This window comes from Neoarius graeffei, chromosome 23 (genome assembly GCF_027579695.1).
Source record: "Neoarius graeffei isolate fNeoGra1 chromosome 23, fNeoGra1.pri, whole genome shotgun sequence".
Taxonomy (NCBI): domain Eukaryota; kingdom Metazoa; phylum Chordata; class Actinopteri; order Siluriformes; family Ariidae; genus Neoarius; species Neoarius graeffei.
The window spans coordinates 8,131,670-8,150,297 of NC_083591.1; the positions used below are offsets into that span (position 1 = coordinate 8,131,670).

At 41.9% G+C, this 18,628-nt stretch overlaps 1 protein-coding gene across 1 annotated transcript in view; it reads right to left on the minus strand.

Annotated features, from left to right (window-relative positions):
* Window positions 1-1,646: 1,646 nt before the first annotated feature.
* The window catches only part of pcsk7 (proprotein convertase subtilisin/kexin type 7), an 85,891-nt gene continuing 68,909 nt past the window's right edge, over window positions 1,647-18,628 (minus strand). Inside the window, exons 12-16 of the mRNA XM_060905701.1 lie at window positions 11,387-11,543; window positions 10,802-10,896; window positions 10,617-10,710; window positions 10,403-10,520; window positions 1,647-2,580 (exon numbers count right to left, since the gene is read on the minus strand). Of these exons, the coding sequence (XP_060761684.1) occupies window positions 2,389-2,580; window positions 10,403-10,520; window positions 10,617-10,710; window positions 10,802-10,896; window positions 11,387-11,543 (656 nt within the window). The 3' untranslated portion in view covers window positions 1,647-2,388. The remainder of the gene's footprint in view (window positions 2,581-10,402; window positions 10,521-10,616; window positions 10,711-10,801; window positions 10,897-11,386; window positions 11,544-18,628) is intronic.

The following is an 18,628-nucleotide window of genomic DNA, read 5'->3' on the forward strand; positions in this document are numbered from 1 at the left end:
TTTCTTGGCCTTTTTTCAGAGAATATGAATGATAACACAAAAACTTTTTTCCCCACTCATGGTTAGTGGTTGGGTGAAGCCATTTATTGATAAACAACTGTGTTTTCTATTTTTAAATCATAATGACAAAAAACATCCAAATGACCCTGATCAAAAGTTTACATACCCCAGTTCCTAATACTGTCTATTGCCCCCTCTAACATCAATGACAGCCTGAAGTCTTTTGTGGTCGTTGTGGATGAGGCTCTTTATTTTCTCAGATGGTAAAGCTGCCCATTCTTCTTGGCGAAAAGCCTCCAGTTCCTGTAAATTCCTGGGCTGTCTTGCATGAACTGCGCGTTTGAGATCTCCCCAGAGTGGCTCGATGATATTGAGGTCAGGGGACTGAGATGGCCACTCCAGAACCTTCACTTTGTTCTGCTGTAGCCAATGACAGGTCGACTTGGCCTTGTGTTTTGGATCGTTGTCATGCTGGAACGTCCAAGTACGTCCCATGCGCAGCTTCCGGGCTGATGAGTGCAAATTTGCCTCCAGTATTTGGTGATAATGTGCTGCATTCATCTTTCCTTCAACTGTGACCAAGTTTCCTGTGCCTTTGTAGCTCACACATCCCCAAAACATCAGCGATCCACCTCCGTGCTTTACAGTAGGAATGGTGTTCCTTTCATCATTGGCCTTATTGACACCTCTCCAAATGTAATGTTTATGGTTGTGGCCAAAAAGTTCAATTTTGGTCTCATCACTCCAAATTACCTTGTTCCAGAAGTTTTGAGGCTTGTCTCTGTGCTGTTTGGCATAAATTTTTGTTGGTCTATCTGACCGTGGTTTGGTTTTAACAGAGCCCCTGATTTTCCATTTGTTAATCACAATCTGAACTCTGCTGACTGGCATTATCAATTCCGTGGATATCTTTTTGTATCCCTTTCCTGTTTTATACAGTTCAACTACCTTTTCCCGTAGACAATTTTTTGCTTTCCCCATGACTCAGAATCCAGAAACGTCAGTGGCTGGATGAAAGATGCAAGAGTCTGTCTGGATCCCAGAAACTCACTCAGCTTTTATGCACACACACTGATTACAAGCAAACAGATCACAGGTGAGGATGTTACCGTACCTTTAGTAGCCATTCAAACCCATTTGTGTCAACTTCTGTGCATGTTATCAGGCCAAAATCACCAGGGTATGTGAACTTTTGATCAGGGTCATTTGGGTAGTTTCTGTTGTCATTATGATTTAAAAAGAGAAAACACAGTCGTTTGACAATAAATGGTTTCACCCAACCACTAAGCATGAGTGGAAGAGATGTTTTTGTGTTATCATTCATATTCTCTGAAAAACGGTCAAAGAATCATAGATTCTGCCAGGGTATGTAAACTTATGAGCACAACTGTATTTTCATATTTAAACGCAACTAAGTATCCCTCCCCCCCCGAAATAGAATTGCGTGATTCACAACAGCACTAGTACCAATACATTTGGCCAGGAAACATGGAAACTAAATGTCTCGTGCTGCTGATTAGTGCAAAAAAACGCAAATTTAAAATGTTTCACGGCCTAACACCCTGCTGTTTAATAGAGAGATCTTTCAAAATAAAGACCGATATTGATGATTAATAGAACACCAGTAAGTGAACTCGGAGAAGCGATTCAGCCAAAATGACTTTACTGACTTTATTCAGACCAGCTGTTGAACATATTTTTGTCTTTGGATTGTCAAACAGGTAAAACACTTCACCTCGGTAAAAAGACTCGTGTCTCAAAAGGCATCCATTCTTATAGAAACATCTGTACATCACACGTATTGCCAAATTAATTGCACGTTGTTCCCATTTTTTTTTTAAAGTTTAAAGCTTTGGAGCTCTGGGAAAGAAAAAAAAAAAAATACTGGACGCATTGCTTTAATTTGATCCAGTCAATATACAAATCTAAAGAATAAAACCGGCAAAATAGGTATAATTTAATAAAAATATAGCACTCTTCTTTCTCTCTGAAAAGATCACACACCCCTTCTGTTCATTCATGTTCACACACACACACGCACGCACACATTTAAGAGGGAATATCCACAGTACCAGGAATATCAAGTAATGTGTTAGTTTCCAAAGCAGGATTCTTCTCCTGCTGTAAACACTTTCATTCCTGCGAATATATTGTTGAGTTAAACCCCGATGTGCCCCAATGGAACAGTGTGCAGCTTTACAATCAACACGAAAAGCACATTATGTGCTGAAAGGTCCACGAAACCCTAATAAACAACATCAAAGTTAGTCACCTTACAGTTCTGGATTGAGCTCTTGAAGCTCGCCAGTGTGTATACAGCGACTAGCTCTGTTCGGTTAAGGTGCGCTAATTATACCACTTCCTGTTTTCGCTTCGCTGACCCGAGTGCTACGTGTCATTGTTTCCGATGAGGGGCATTTTGGCCTCCAAGTCCGTCAGCTGTTGCATTTCCAGAATCTGTCTGTCTTTGACAGTGGCAGCCCCACGCCGCAGCCTGTGCCAGTGCACGTGGGTGAGCATCAGCTCCAGCATATAGTACAGGGACCAGCAGAGCAGAAAGCAGCCCAAGAGCAGCAAAATCTGCAACGAGACCCAAACAGAGCTTACTGAGACAACATGCGTGTAATACGACATACAGAAATCTGATCTGATAATTATTAAACAACCCTCAGCGATGTGATAGAACGTGGCAAAATAATTCGAGTTTATTTTCTACTGAATGAACGCAGTCGCTTTTATTTAAACCTCCTGATTTTGCCGAGTACAGTACAGCACAGTACAGGCATCATCAGCTAGATGCTAAGCTAAATAGTTAGACCAGTGCTACATTCCACTGGCTGGTGAGCTTAGGGGTCATCCATAATTTTCATCATTATCATGAGTCTACAAAGAGTAGACTTTTGAGCAACCCCCCCCCAAAAAAAAAAGTGTACATTAGCGGACAAAAAAAAATGATGATGGATCTACGTGGAATAGGAATTCAAAATAAAGCCATGTCTTGTATTACTTTTTATTAAAATCGGATGACAGGACAATACAAAGATTCAGGCCCACTTTACACGGGGACGGTCTGAAACAAAAACGCAAAAGTCCGTTTTCGTTCTCACTTTTTTCCGCGTCTACACGACCGTTTTCAAAGAGGAAATCTGCGTCTATACGGTGACGCATAAATGTGTGGAATTCAATTGGATGTGCATGCCAGGCGGCTAGGTGGTGCTGTGAAAGACCTCCGCTATGTCTGCACGCATGCGCAACGTCTTCCGTCTTGTCTGATCTGCACATCTGCGCTGCGAAAACTTTGACTACTCTGGCTATGGTAAGTAAGAAAGTAAGAGCATACTATACCCGCCTCTGTTCATTAAAGGCGTCACGCAGTGGCGATAAAAGTCGCATTATTCTGCACCAGAATGCTTTTGAGATTCGAAATAAATTGACCGTCAATTTTTCAAAAGCTTCCCGCGGTTGTAATCGGTCCTTATGTGGTCATGCCCATCACTTGAAATTTCCCGCGTTCGCAGCGCCCCCTCTCGGTCAATGGAACAGCTGCGTGACGTCATACCAGTAACCACTCGGTGCAGTTGCAATGGCGGACACACCAGAAAATAGGAGCGATGCTGAGGAAATTAGCTTTGATTTTACCGATACAGAAGAAGAAAATGGCCCACAAGTAGAGATTTTGACAGCTGAATGTCCTGGTGGTATCCAGCCTTACAGATTTGAACCTGAGCGCTCATCTTCAGAAGAAAATGAGGACAGTTCTGACGACGACAGAAACGAAGACGAGAATGAAGAAGACCGTCGACTTGAAGACTTGTTTTGGTTGGTTTCTCTGACTAAATCACTACTTGTATGTATTTTTAAAGACCATTTTCACTTGAATTAGAATGCTGTGTGATTAATCTATGATTATGTGTAATACTGATAGCTGTAGGGGGTGAAAGTATAGCTAGAAAGATTGAATTCTAGCAACTTGACAGCTTGCGATCTCGCGGAATGCAGTGGGCCTTCTGATACAGTAGACCCCTTGATATTCCAGTTTTCATCATTTTCCTTTTATTGCGGTTGATTTTAACTTGATATTCAGTATGTTATAGGCTGGGAGTATTGAGCTTTGTATTGTATTGTTTAGTAAACGTACAATCGTCAGTAATAAGTGATAATTATTAGTTAAAGGCAGCTCTGTGGCATAAATCACTGTAAAATTTGGACACAAGTCCAAATTTGGCCTTTTGGTTTCTATCCTATAGATCTATTTTGCTCTCCCATGATGATCTTAGACCTATTAAAAGCGACATGGGGTGTTGTACATAATATTGCAAGATCATGGAGGTTTAATTGGAGTTTTGTGAAAATGTTTTTAAAAAGCTAGTAAAGGTGGCTTGGGAAGCTGGAAAGCAGACATTATAAACAAACAAAATTTATAAAACTATCCACAAACTGAATAAATCCACAAAATCCACAATGTAAACAACTCTGGTAAACGCACGCTATAGAGAAAACATGGCGACAGGCCAGCATCACCCAAGGGAGGTTACTGGTATGACGTCACACATAAGTTGACCTAGTTAACGGCTGGCTGCCTAAATTTGGCTGTGCGCGTCAACTTTAAATGCTTGTAGCGGGCGCATCGTGACACTGAGATTGCGGGAAACCGAGGGGCTTGAATAACCCACCAAACCCGACATTTTGACACATGATATAGCCCGATTGCTGAAATTACCGCACGACGCCTTTAACGGTATATGTGCAGATTCGGTATAGATGTTCGAAGGACTCCTGGACGTTTATTAAAGCTGCCAGAGCAGCTTGAAGGTCCGTTGGATCGATGTAATCAGACATGCTCTTACTTTTTTACTTCCCGGGCTGGCACGTACAGTATATGACATATGTATGACGTAAACGCGTACCCGACGTGAGCAGATCCGAGCAGGGTTTCGCGTATTGGGTTGTTTAGACGGATATGCAACGGAGGCTGTTTTTAACTTATCCACTCTGGAAGGCGTTTTCAATTTTTTCCATTTTTCAGCCTCGGAAACGCCGTCCCCGTGTAGACGAAAGGCACTTCCGATAAAATATTTAGTCGTTTTTACCCGACAGCGTCCTCGTGTAAACGGGCCCTGACAAGAGAAGAAAAGACACAAGACGGGTCCAGAAGTTTTCATAGAAAGCAGGAGATTCATTTTTGAAAATTAGGAACTGTCTTTTTAAGGGGAGCTGTTGCCTTTTGGCTTTGAAACGTTCGTATTTGATTCTTTCCAAGCAGCCTGTCCTGCCCTAACTGCCTCCTGCCGCTTCTCAGATGAATGCAGGAAACAATAAATGTTTAAAAACTGCTCGTACTCGTTTGAAGGAGTCTTGTGATTAGCAGTATTTCTGCTATTCACGAATTTGTAAATGCGGTCAAAATCTGGGTCAGCCATTATTGTTGTACTGAAGAAAGAAAGCGTGTAGAGCTCGCGGGCAACACCGATGTGGCGCGAAATTTTTAACATGGCAGCCGCCGATTCGCACATTGATGGATCATTTTTTCATTTTTAAAAAGTGTACGCCTGGTCATTAACCCCCTCCCCACCGCGTACGGTTTGTACGCTCGTGATAATGATGAAAATTATGGATGACCCCTTAGCTAAAAGCTGCTAATTTAAATTAAGGAAAACAGCGCAACGTTTCGGTGCCGCTCAGACACCGTTAAATCAAGCGAGTCTTCGTAAGCTAAGGCAATATCAAAACATACCTGTATAAAAATAGATTAGCATAATGCTAAACAAAAGGTTTGGCCTGTAAGGAGTCCGATTGCACGTTTAGAGTTGGTCTTCTTTCTCGAACGTAGAGCAGGGGTTCTCAACCGTTTCTACTTGAAGGCCCACCTATTCATACTTGTACCGAGTCGGGCCCGTTAAAAAAAGATCCCCAATTATTTTGGCTCGTCTATTCTATTAGAATCTAATAATCTACTGTAAAGTGTATTAACAGGATGCGACGTCACTGTCTGTTACAGATGGGAGCCCAGGAATGAAATAAATTGCATTTAAAACTGTATGGATGTGCCAGAAGCCAAACCATTCGCACAGGGCATTCTCAGTCAAAAGGGATTAATGATCCAAAAGTGGAGTCTGGTTCATTAACACAAGAACTTATTGCCATGTTTGTGTTCAGCAAACAAGCAAGTTATTAAAACCAAGAAGTACACTCAAAAGAAGCGGATACAGAAACCACTGAATGGGATTCGATCCTTACACACTAAGGGCCCGTTTACACGAGGATGCTGTCGGGTAAAAACGACTAAATATTTTATCGGAAGTGCCTTTCGTCTACACGGGGACGGCGTTTCCGAGGCTGAAAAACGGAAAAAATTGAAAACGCCTTCCAGAGTGGATAAGTTAAAAACAGCCCCCGTTGCATATCCATCTAAACTACGCAATACGCGAAACTCTGCTCGGATCTGCTCACGTCGGGTACGCGTTTGCATCATACATGTGTCATATACTGTACATGCCAGCCCGGGAAGTAAGAAAGTAAGTAAAAAAGTAAGAGCATGTCTGATTACATCGATCCAACGGACCTTCAAGCTGCTCTGGCAGCTTTAATAAACGTCCAGGAGTCCTTCGAACATCTATACCGAATCTGCACATATACCGTTAATGAACAGAGGCGGGTATAGTATGCGCTTACTTTTTTACTTACTTTCTTACTGACCATAGCCAGAGTAGTCAAAGTTTTCGCGGCGCAGATGTGCAGATCAGACAAGACGGAAGACGTTGCGCATGTGTGCAGACATAGCGGAGGTCTTTCACAGCACCACCTAGCCGCCTGGCATGCACATCCAATTGAATTCCACACATTTATGCGTCACCGTATAGACGCAGATTTCCTCCTTGAAAACAGTCGTGTAGATGCGGAAAAAAGTGAGAACGAAAACGGACTTTTGCGTTTTTGTTTCAGACCATCCCCGTGTAAAGTGGGCCTAAGAAAGAAGGATTTTTCCTAGGAAAGAAAAATTTACTACCTAAATTTGACATTAGTAAAATAAATTTTGATCCATTTGTAGCCGTAACTAAATACAGACAATAGTTATGCATACTATTAATGAACTTAATGTGAAGATAGTTAAGAGATTTTAAGTTTTTTTTTTTTTTTAGATTGTGTTTATTTTTAGTCTTTTGTATTTGTAATTATTTGCATCTGTACATGCACGACCCCACCAGCTCTGCTGATCAACTTATGTTTAAATAAAGTCATTCATTCATTCAGAATTGGAAAATCATCCATCTGTTGAGTTCCCCGACATCTCAAACTACCTGGTGCTGCAGACATCATTCTACACGGACTAACAGATGAAAACCTGGAAGAGCATCGAGAAGAACAACTTTTTATATGTGACTAGGTTAAAGATCTGGGCACCAGGACACAAGATAAATCCTGGATCGTTTTTGCCCGGGTAAGGAGGAATTTCTGGGCTTTTGTATGCGTCTTTGCGATGGTTGCTAGGACGCTACAAGTTTTAGTATCAGGTGTAAACAAACCACAGTTGTTCGATTCTCAATCCTCCCTGCTCTTGTCTTCCAGCAGGCATCACAGATGCATATAATTTACCCACAAACGTATTTATTTATTCTGCCCACTGCGCATGCGCAGGAGGAACGTGACAACAATAAAGACTTGTTCTTCTTAATTTACCCACAAATACATTTATTCCACTTGAAAGGTGTACGTCAAACCAGCTACTAGATTTGGGACACTGCGACATCCTGGACTATTTAGTATTTGGCTTCAAACTTAAAAATATTCGCAGCCCACGAGATGGTGCTTCGAGGCCCAGTGGTTGAGAAACACTGACGTACGGTAGAGCATTTTGTACAACAAGCATTCGAATTTACTCGGACACTTTCTTAAGACAATAAAGTTCTTATGAATGTCTTTAGGTGCAATCTTGTGCGCCATCTTATAATGTTTACCGATGCTTGAAGACACACCTTTATATTCTTTGACACGTGCATGCAAGAGTCTCCAGTGTAACCAATATAACCAGGGTTTTTTCTAGAAAAATTTAGTATGAGGGCGCTCACCATGGCGAGGGAGCGAAGCGGGGGGTTGGGGATGGTGCCGGTTGTCCTCCCCCCAGCGTGCGAAGCCTTTGAAAAATTGAGGCTACAATGGGACATTCTGAGGCTATCTGAGAGGCTGTCTGTCAACATTGAAAAAGAAAGAAGTAATCTTCTTCTGCCCTGGACAGTCTTTGGCTTTCTTCCGTTTTGTGCCGCGGGATGACATCTTTAAATGCCCAAGTGTCAACAAAAACAGCTCGCGAACTACTTCTGTCAAAAACTCCCGCGCCGGTGGGTGAAAGGTCATTCAGTCTTGAGAAATCTCGCTCTACAAGTCAGCTGACCTTGTATGTAACCCATATCAAATCTCGCGAGAGCAGCCGCAACAAGTAAACAAACAACATGGCGCCTCAGTCTGGAAAACGCCAATTCGGATCGTTTTTGCACCGCCTGGCGGTGTATCTACTATGATTGGAATATTTTTGGAGTAATTATAACGTATTTGATGATCAGACACATTGTCACGTGGTGTTGCTGGGATGTTTTCACGGAGAAAAGATCGTTTTGAGAAAGATTGCGTGTTGTGCAGTAGCATACAAGTGCATGGCCTAAGTGTGACTTGGAGTTCAATTGGCATTTCGGTAAGGGGGCGCACGCCGAGAGTAAGAGGGCGCAGCGCCCCTGTTCCCCGGTTTTGACGAAAGCCTGATAACTCTCATTACAAGAGTCACATCTGAAACTATATACACCACCTGCTGCTGATTGACAAATTGGTGGTTTTTCCTCTTGCAGCTTTCGTGCATGGTTACGTTTGCGGCTCACGAATCCCGACTTTGTTGTCTTAAGAAAGTGTCGGAGTAAATTCGACTGCTTGTTGTATGAAATGCTCTACGTTAGAGAAAGAACGCCAACTCTCAACGTGCAATCAGACTCCTGACAGGCCAAACTTTTTGTTTAGCATTACGCTAATCTGTTTTTATATGTTTTGATATTGACTTAGCTTACGAAAACTCGCTTGATAATGGTAGCAAAGAAAATTTTGTTACAAAAAAAAGCAACATTTATTTTCCTATTTTTTTTTATCAACTTAAGCATTCATTTTGTTAAATAATAACAATAAAAAACCTCACTTGCTTAATTTTCTTAACAACCAACAATCATTTGTAAAGGTTGGAGTAAAATGCATAGCCTTTTAACTAAAATGTTCCTTTCATTAAAAATGAAAAACTTTAATGAACATTTGTACTACCTCATTTTCTTCTCTTTTCCTTCTCATTCAGCAGTCCGTAAAAAGAGAGCTCTGATTTCTTGCTCAGTCTATTTGTACAGTCAATCGCACAGCAGCTCCTTCCTATTTTGTATCTGTTTTTCCTGTGTGTTTTCGGCATTAGAGCTGTGCGACTTCCACCTAGGGTGAAGTCACATGTATTCCTGCGCTTGTCTGTCTAAACCAGCCTCTCAACCGGGGTGCTGCGGCACCCTGGGGTGCCATCTGGCTTCGTTAGGGGTGCCGTCAAAAAATTATATATTCTAACATTGAAATAAATAAAATGAATTAAAATTCCAAAAAACGATAGTTACACTAATGCAGATCATTGCCGCCTCATGCATCATTAAAATTTGTCTCACGGCCCCCTTTCCCATGTCACGACGTCATTGCCGGGGTCAGCATATGGTCAGCGTGACTGGGTATATTTTATATGGGGGTGCCTTGAGAATTTGCATACTTCTGAAGGGTGCCGTGACTGAAAAAAGGTTGAGAAATGCTGGTCTAAACAACGCAATTACAGCTAGGAGAAACAGATGACGCAGCTTGACTATAATCACGATTCGTTTTTTATTCATCGAATTGGTTCGTTATAAATTTGTATCGCGATTTATCGTTACGTGATATCGTGACATACCTAGTACCTACTGCGCCGCCATGTCGAATTCAGCTCGATTGTTTGACTCGGAGATATCTGGGACTTTGCAAAAACCAGAATCTGCTTGAAATATTCAAATTAATTCACTAAACTTATTTCTAAACTAAAAGTTTGTTGCTTTACTGACGTGGAACTTGCTGACCTTCATAATATTAATATACAGAGTGAAATTAGTTGATAATTAAATGGAAATATCTCAAGGCAGCCATTCTAGAACCTTTAACCATGCGGCTTTGAGCTTTTCTGACTTTTCAGCTACGTTTTGCGAATGCTATCTGCAGCAACAGTGCAAAGGATGTTAAATGTTGGAACATCTGGAATGCGTTTAACTCGGAGCTAAAATGGATCAGGAATGCATTTTTATAAGGTGCTGCCAATTAAAAGGAGAGAGTGTGTGAGTGTGTGGGTGGCAGAGACCCAGACATGCAGTACCTTGAGGGTGTTTGAGGTAAATGGGATTTCTACTTCAGGAGGAATGTCCAAGCCAGGTGGACACGGCAACGAGAAATTGCTGTTCAGAAACTGGCCACTCATCGCCTCGTCCACAAGCCTGTCAATCAACACAACAACCAATCACGGTTCAGCTATTCCTTCTCTTAATTAATCAATCAGTCTATGTACAGTAACAGTGGGTCATCCACCACACCTCTGTCTGTCCAACACTTCCTGCAAGGTCATCTCCGAGCCATACAGAGCGAGCTGCCAGTGCTTCAGAGTGCCCAAAGAACACAACGTGTCTCCTGCGACAGGAAAAAAAAAATGCAGACGAGACGAGTTAAAGGCTCAGGCCCATCTACATTTCAAAATTGCCACATCTAAAAAGAGGCTTACTGTGGTCCGTGACGTGGAGGCTGTACTGGCCTACAGCTTTCTCCCCCCAGCACCGGACAGTAGAGAAAGTCCAGTCTGTGAATCCAGTTTTATCTCTGTCTCAAAAAAAAAAAATTTTTTTTAAACTACACTAATGCATTCAGAGTGGAGATTATGTTTTGCGGTGTTCCAGGGGTCTTGACAACACTTTTCTCAGCCTACAAACACAAAACAGCAGTGTTCAAAAGGAAAAAAAAAAGTTTAAAGAAGCAGTCTGTAAGTTTTCGAGTATGTTAACAATCAATATTGACCAACAAGCCTTCTTCCTCTTGTTTCTCAATGACCATCTGCACTCAAAAATGTTCAGTTAAACAGAACGAGATTAGATTGAATCCTGTTTCTGGGCCAGAAAAAAAACAAAAAACAAAACATGTATCCTTATGTAAAGAAACTATTGAGGCAGGGAAATATTGATCTCTGCTATCTCATCTGCTCCTTACATCATTATTAAAAGGTTGAGAAAAACTAGGAAAAAAAAAATACAAACCACACCTTTAATGCCTGGACAAGATCTGTATGAGAAAGCGTTAGCAATATTGAGCTTACATGTCCAAGGCCCTCTTGGCTCCGATGAGTGAGGTCATTCCGCTTGGGCAGACGAGCACGATCTCGACATTTCCACGCCGTGAGTGAGTTATTGTGACTGTAACAGCCACGTGCTCTAAGGTCTCTAAGCCTGATTGTCCGAGGTCTCGAGCTGTGACTGAGAGAGAGAGAGAGAGAGAGAGAGAGAGAGAGGAGAGATTAAACTATATTAGAGCTTGTAACCTTGTGTTTTACAAATCAGTGATATTCATTATTATTCTAGCCACATTCACTGGGTGTAAGTAATTGCGTGCTCTGACTGGCTATTCTACTACTAGGATATCAGCTCATATACCATGAGTAGAGAAAACCAAAATGTTGGTGTGCATCAAGTCAGATACATCACTTTATCATCAAGTATTTAAAAGAAACAAAAATAGCCAAAAGAATATAGTCCCCCCCGCCAAAAAAAATCTCCTGTTCCACACTCCAGCCCAGTCGGTGGCGGTAATGCACCTTTAAGTTGGTTTGCCAATCGACAAAAAAACCCTAAAAAATGGAGCGCGTTACTGAACCAACCGAGGACGAAATAAAAATTCTACTCGAAAACAACCCCCCCCCAAAAAGCTGCAAAATATGGAATAAAAGTATTTCATGGTAAGAACGTATCTTTTTTTATTTTTTAATAATTATCATCGCATTCGGCGGCACAGTGGTGTAGTGGTTAGCGCTGTCGCCTCACAGCAAGAAGGTCCGGGTTCGAGCCCCGTGGCCGGCGAGGGCCTTTCTGTGTGGAGTTTGCATGTTCTCCCCGTGTCCGCGTGGGTTTCCTCCGGGTGCTCCGGTTTCCCCCACAGTCCAAAGACATGCAGGTTAGGTTAACTGGTGACTCTAAATTGAGCGTAGGTGTGAATGTGAGTGTGAATGGTTGTCTGTGTCTATGTGTCGGCCCTGTGATGACCTGGCGACTTGTCCAGGGTGTACCCCGCCTTTCGCCCGTAGTCAGCTGGGATAGGCTCCAGCTTGCCTGCGACCCTGTAGAAGGCTAAAGCGGCTAGAGATAATGAGATGAGATTATCGCATTCTTCACAAATTGCTCCCGTCATTTCGCCGGTTTGTTGACATTCTAAACGGAAATGATTTTGTCGGACGTTTTGGATAAAGTTTTTATTGATCAAATTATCTGGTAGGTTCAGGCGAAATTGTCTTCGCACTGGTTGGGGGAAAACTCAGGCCTTCCTCCGCACCACTGGCGTGGCAGCTTCTGTGAACCGCGCCCCCCAAACTGTGAGCCACCTACACGAACCCTGTCCTGTCTTCGGTGCCCCCGACGGAATCCTGGGGCTGAAGACTCTTGATGGCCCCCACTGTCAACTGGCTCTCTCGCCCCGACCTCCCACTGTGACTTCTGGCTGGTTTGTACGAACGACGACAATTTATCGAATTTGCAAAAAATAAAAATGCTCCCTTTCTTCAAATCCAGTGAATGTGGGTAGAATAAAACAGTTATTCTACTCAATCTCGGTGCTTCGTGCCTCGTCAGCTATCAGCTCATGTACGACTCGATTTTGTGGAATAACTGTTAAAATGTCACGTTCTCAAAAAAAAAAAAAAAAAAAAAGCTCGATACGTTCTTCAGGTCAAAAGAGTTATTTGTGGACGGCTTGCTGGTCTCCCACTGAAACGATTCCAATGCAAACGTCTGCATTCAAGTAACACTTAAACTGATCTGAAAAGACGACAAAAAAAAAAAAATTCCTGGTGCACAGCAGGGGTTATGAGAACCAGCAAGCAAAAGCAAATCAAATCAAAATCAATTACTCCTGCTCATATTCTAGAAGATAAAAAAAATATCTGAAATGTACTGGCTGTTACACAACGCATGCTTTCTTTTTCTAGAAAGGAGGAAACAAACAAAAAATCCGAGCTGACCCTTGTTAGCGGTGTGTGTGGTGACTCTGCAAAGAAAAGAAAAAAAAAAAAACACTTTTGCAGGGAAAATGGTTGGACGCTTGTCCTCGCCTTCCTGAATTCCTGCACTGGTGTCCAGCGAGCTGTAATTCCTTGGCATTTCCTCAAACATTATTTGCTAATATGCTCCCCCACACACCTCCATATAGGGAGGGAGAGAGAGAGAGAGAGAGAGAGAGAGAGAGAGACACACAGACATGGCCCGAGTCTATATACATCTTACATTTACAGTTTGCTTATTTAAGCTTATAGCTAAATGACTGAAATATTTTACCTGCTAGTCATACGAGAACAAGCCTTGGCTTTAAATATCATTCAAAATTTTAAACGCTCATAGAAGAGCGCATGCATTCTTATGGAAGAAAAACAAGCAAACAAACAACAGTAGTATCATGGCCAACCATGCACAATCTAAACAGCAACACACACACACGCCAAGCATAAACAAGTGACGAGCATCTGAGGAGCTCAGAAATCCATGACGAGAGTCATGCTGCAGTTAACTGCATACTGAAACTCCCATGAGGCAGAAACACACACACACACACACACACACACACACACACACACACACACACACACACACACACACACCCAACTAAGCAGGACAGCTGAGAAAGAGGTTACACTTTTTTTTCCCCCTCCAATTACATTTTTCAGAATGGTACTCGACACGTTGACACATTGCACCTTTTCATAAAACAGAACCACTCAATTTGTCTTGTCCGTTGCTTCTCTCGAGACTAGAGGCATTTACAGAGACTCGATCAGCCACGCCAGAGCTGTCACACACACACTGTGTGGGAGATCGTATCTACACTTGTAATACCAAGGTATATTCTACTGTGTCGCTAAAAAGGGAAGAAGAAATTAAAGCCTGGTCCTGAGGTCAAGAATGATCTACAGTCCTGTGCAAAACTCTTAGGCACCATATATATATTTCATAAAACTTTGTTATAGAGTTCTATTTTATGACTTCTACATTATCGAGTCAGTACCAAACCATTTTCGAGTTCCAAACGTTGTATTTTTTTTTTACCCAGCACAAAATTAAATGTTATAGGAAAAACAAGATCAACTGTGAGCTACTGCTCATGAAAGTATCCCTCCCCGCTCTCGCTTATATCAGAATGCAAGGAATAGGACACTTATGGGCCTTTTCCACTACCCTTTTTCAGCTCACTTCAGCCCGACACAGCTCGTGTTTCGACTACCTCAGAGCAGCACGACTCAGCTCGCTTCAGCCTTACTCAGCACCCAAAACTCGCACGGTTTTGGAGTGGGGCTGCAGTGAGCCCAACCGAGCCGAGTGGGGCTAGGGGTGTGAGGAGACAAGACACTCCCCTGTGCACTGATTGGTGAGGAGGAGTGTCCTCACATGCCCACACACGCCCCACGAGCACGCTGGGATCTGTAAACACCGTAAACCCGGAAGAAGAATTACGACAAAGAAGAAGCCTTATGCGCCTCGCCTCATCTATACGCTCTTGCCAGTATCTATTGGCGTTGTCGGTAACAACAAGCCACAGCACCAAGACCAGCAACACTAACGACTCCATGTCCTCCATGTTTATTGTTTACTATCCGGGTCGTGAGACTACCGCTTAAAAGGTCACTGATGTCACTGTTTGCACTGCCTAACGACATCACGTGACGTCCACCCACTTTCGCTAACTCCACCCAGTGTGTCCACCCACTTCCAGCCAGCACGGTTCAGCGCGGTTGTAGTCGAAATGCAACTCCAACAGCCCCACTCAGCTCGACTCAGCCCGACTCAGCACCGCACGGCTCAGCCCGACTCAGCCATGTTGGTAGTGGAAAAGCCCCATTATTACAAATGTTGACGGCAACAAATAATTAACCCTGAAACAAGTAAGTAAAGAGCGGTGTTCTCTCCAGGGATTTCAAATAGCATCCTGGTAAACTGTCATTTTGAAATTGCATTTTGCTTCTTGAAATAGCGTCAAAATCTGCCCTACAGAACCCAGTTAAACAAATGAGACAAAAATATTATACTTGGTCATTTATTTATTGAGGAAAATGATCCAATATTACATATCTGTGAGTGGAAAAAGTATGTGAACCTTTGCTTTCAGTATCTGGTGTGACCCCCTTGTGCAGCAATAACTGCAACTAAACGTTTGCGGTAACTGTTGATCAGTCCTGCACACCGGCTTGGAGGAATTTTAGCCCGTTCCTCCGTACAGAACAGCTTCAACTCTGGGATGTTGGTGGGTTTCCTCACATGAACTGCTCACTTCAGGTCCTTCCACAACATTTCCATTGGATTAAGGTCAGGACTTTGACTTGGCCATTCCAAAACATTAACTTTATTCTTCTTTAACCATTCTTTGGTAGAACAACTTATGTGCTTAGGGTCGTTGTCTTGCTGCATGACCCACCTTCTCTTGAGACTCAGTTCATGGACAGATGTCCTGATATTTTCCTTTAGAATTCGCTGCTATAATTTGGAATTCATTGATCCATCAATCATGGCAAGCCGTCCTGGCCCAGATGCAGCAAAACAGGCCCAAACCACGATACTACCACCACCATGTTTCACAGATGGGATAAGGTTCTTATGCTGGAATGCAGTGTTTTCCTTTCTCCAAACATAACGCTTCTCATTTAAACCAAAAAGTTCTATTTTGGTCTCATCTGTCCACAAAACATTTTTCCAATAGCCTTCTGGCTTGTCCACATGATCTTTAGCAAACTGCAGACGAGCAGCAATGTTCTTTTTGGAGAGCAGTGGTTTTCTCCTTGCAACCCTGCCATGCACACCATTGTTGTTCAGTGTTCTCCTGATGGTCGACTCATGAACATTAGCCAATGTGAGCGAGGCCTTCAGTTGCTTAGAAGTTACCCTGGGGTCCTTTGTGACCTCGCCGACTATTACACGCCTTGCTCTCGGAGTGATCTTTGTTGGTCGACCACTCCTGGGGAGGGTAACAATGGCCTTGAATTTCCTCCATTTGTACACAATCTGTCTGACTGTGGATTGGTGGAGTCCAAACTCTTTAGAGATGGTTTTGTGACCTTTTCCAGCCTGATGAGCATCAACAACACTTTTTCTGAGGTCCTCAGAAATCTCCTTTGTTCGTGCCATGATACACTTCCACAAACATGTGTTGTGAAGATCAGACTTTGATAGATCCCTGTTCTTTAAATAAAACAGGGTGCCCACTCACACCTGATTGAAAACACCTGACTCTAATTTCACCTTCAAATTAACTGCTAATCCTAGAGGTTCACATACTTTTGCCACTCACAGATATGTAATATTGGATCATTTTCCTCAATTAATAAATTACCAAGTATAATATTTTTGTTTCATTCGTTTAACTGGGTTCTCTTTATCTACTTTTAGGACTTGTGTGAAAATCTGATGATGTGTTAGGTCACATTTATGCAGAAATATAGACAATTCTAAAGGGTTCACAAACTTTCAAGCACCACAGTACATGTTTCGTAAATACATTCAGTTGGTAAACAGGAAGTCGATGTGCGACAGACCTGAAAACGGTCAACACGGTATAGAACCCCAAGCTGAAGTTTGGTACCCAGCGGCTATGATTTGTGGTTGCTGAGAAAAAGGGTGTTTCGGACGGACCGACAGAGGTATAATAATTAAAAAAAAAGTTTGGATCTGAGCAGTATAATTTCATAAGACAGCACTTTTCAGATTAAAAAAAGAAAACATAAATGACGGCTGCTGGGTTTTGGTGCAAAATTAAGAAGCGAGTGTGACAGTCAAAGTGTCCAGAAGAACTGGGGCTGGTTCTCTGAGATGCTCAGAAAACCTACAGCTCATTTCCGCATAAAACTCAACACACTGGACCTGAGACGACTTTTATTTATTTATTTTTTAAAGCAAAGCGTCGTCTCACACCAAATATTGACCGTTTCATTTATTATGGCTTACTGATGGTATTTTTTCACCTTGAAACATTTCATTTCATTATTTTTAAGCCATTTTTGGTCGACAGCATTTCTTTACACGCGCCTAAGACAGTGCTGTACATCTCTCGAAGACAAACCTAATCAATTATTCATCATCGTTTGCTTCTTATAATGCAGTTCATTTGTTCAGGAACACCGGTTTGACACCACAGCGCTGGTGAATGCTCTACTCCAGGGCTTTTCAAAGTGTGGGAGAGTCAGCCCCCCCTCAGAGAGCAAATAAACAACAGCGCCCCCCTCACAATTTTTGTTGTTGCTATACTTAATATTCCATTCGTATTTTTTAAAAAATGGTTGTTGTACACATTAGTTTTTTCTTTTACACATTTAAAACATCTGTGCTTTTCTTTTTAAAAGATCTTGTTTTACACATTTTAAACATCTCATAGCATCGTTAGCGAGCACTTCTTGGCAGACAACACACTGTGGCAGTGGAGCATCTTCAGATCCAGTCCATGAAAATCCAAACTTTAAATAATCGTGGTCATACTTCCTTCTTTTTTCAGTCCCCCCAGGATTTCGCGGGCCTTTTTTGTGATTGTTGCGGGCTAAAATGTCTGATGTTGCGGGGGGTTCCAAAAAATTGCGATGAAAGTTGCGGTGTTTTTTAGATTTTTGTTGTGATTACATTGCGGGAGGAAGTGAAAGTTGCGAGAAATTGTTGCGATTTTCTCTTTTTGTGATTAAAATTGAGTGATATGTTAAATATTAAGTTATTACCGAAAAACTATTGATTAAAAAAACAAAGACACTGAGAAATGGTCCTATAAACATCTTTACCAATATAAAAGATTACCAGGACTACAAAAATGCAGAAAAATAGGCTTTACTTATCCAAATGCACCTGTTGGTTCAAAAGTTAACGTGCATAGAACCTCACAGCACAACATGAAGTTACCTTAAAATATAATATAAATGCCTCAGCTTTCATGTAAGAAAAAAAATAAACTATTAATACTAGTACTGTGTGCAGGCAGTCTCTCCTGAAGACTAAATTAAACAATAATTATAAACTAATAAAATAAATGGCTCAGGCTTCATAGAAGAAAAAAACAATTTGAACAGAATCTCACAGTATGATGCTGAAGCTGCCTAAACAATGGAAAATAAAATACCATTTTGGCAAAAATGTTGGCATCCATTAATTTCTTGTATTAAGTAAAAAATAATGTAAAGTGCACACAGTCCTTCACTGCAAACATAACACACTTTCAGTAACAGAATTTAAGCCTACATAAACACTGACTCGCACACAGTGTTGCCAGATACTGCTGACGTTTTCCAGTCCAAAATATGTTCAAAACCCGCCAAAATGCACTTAAAACCGCC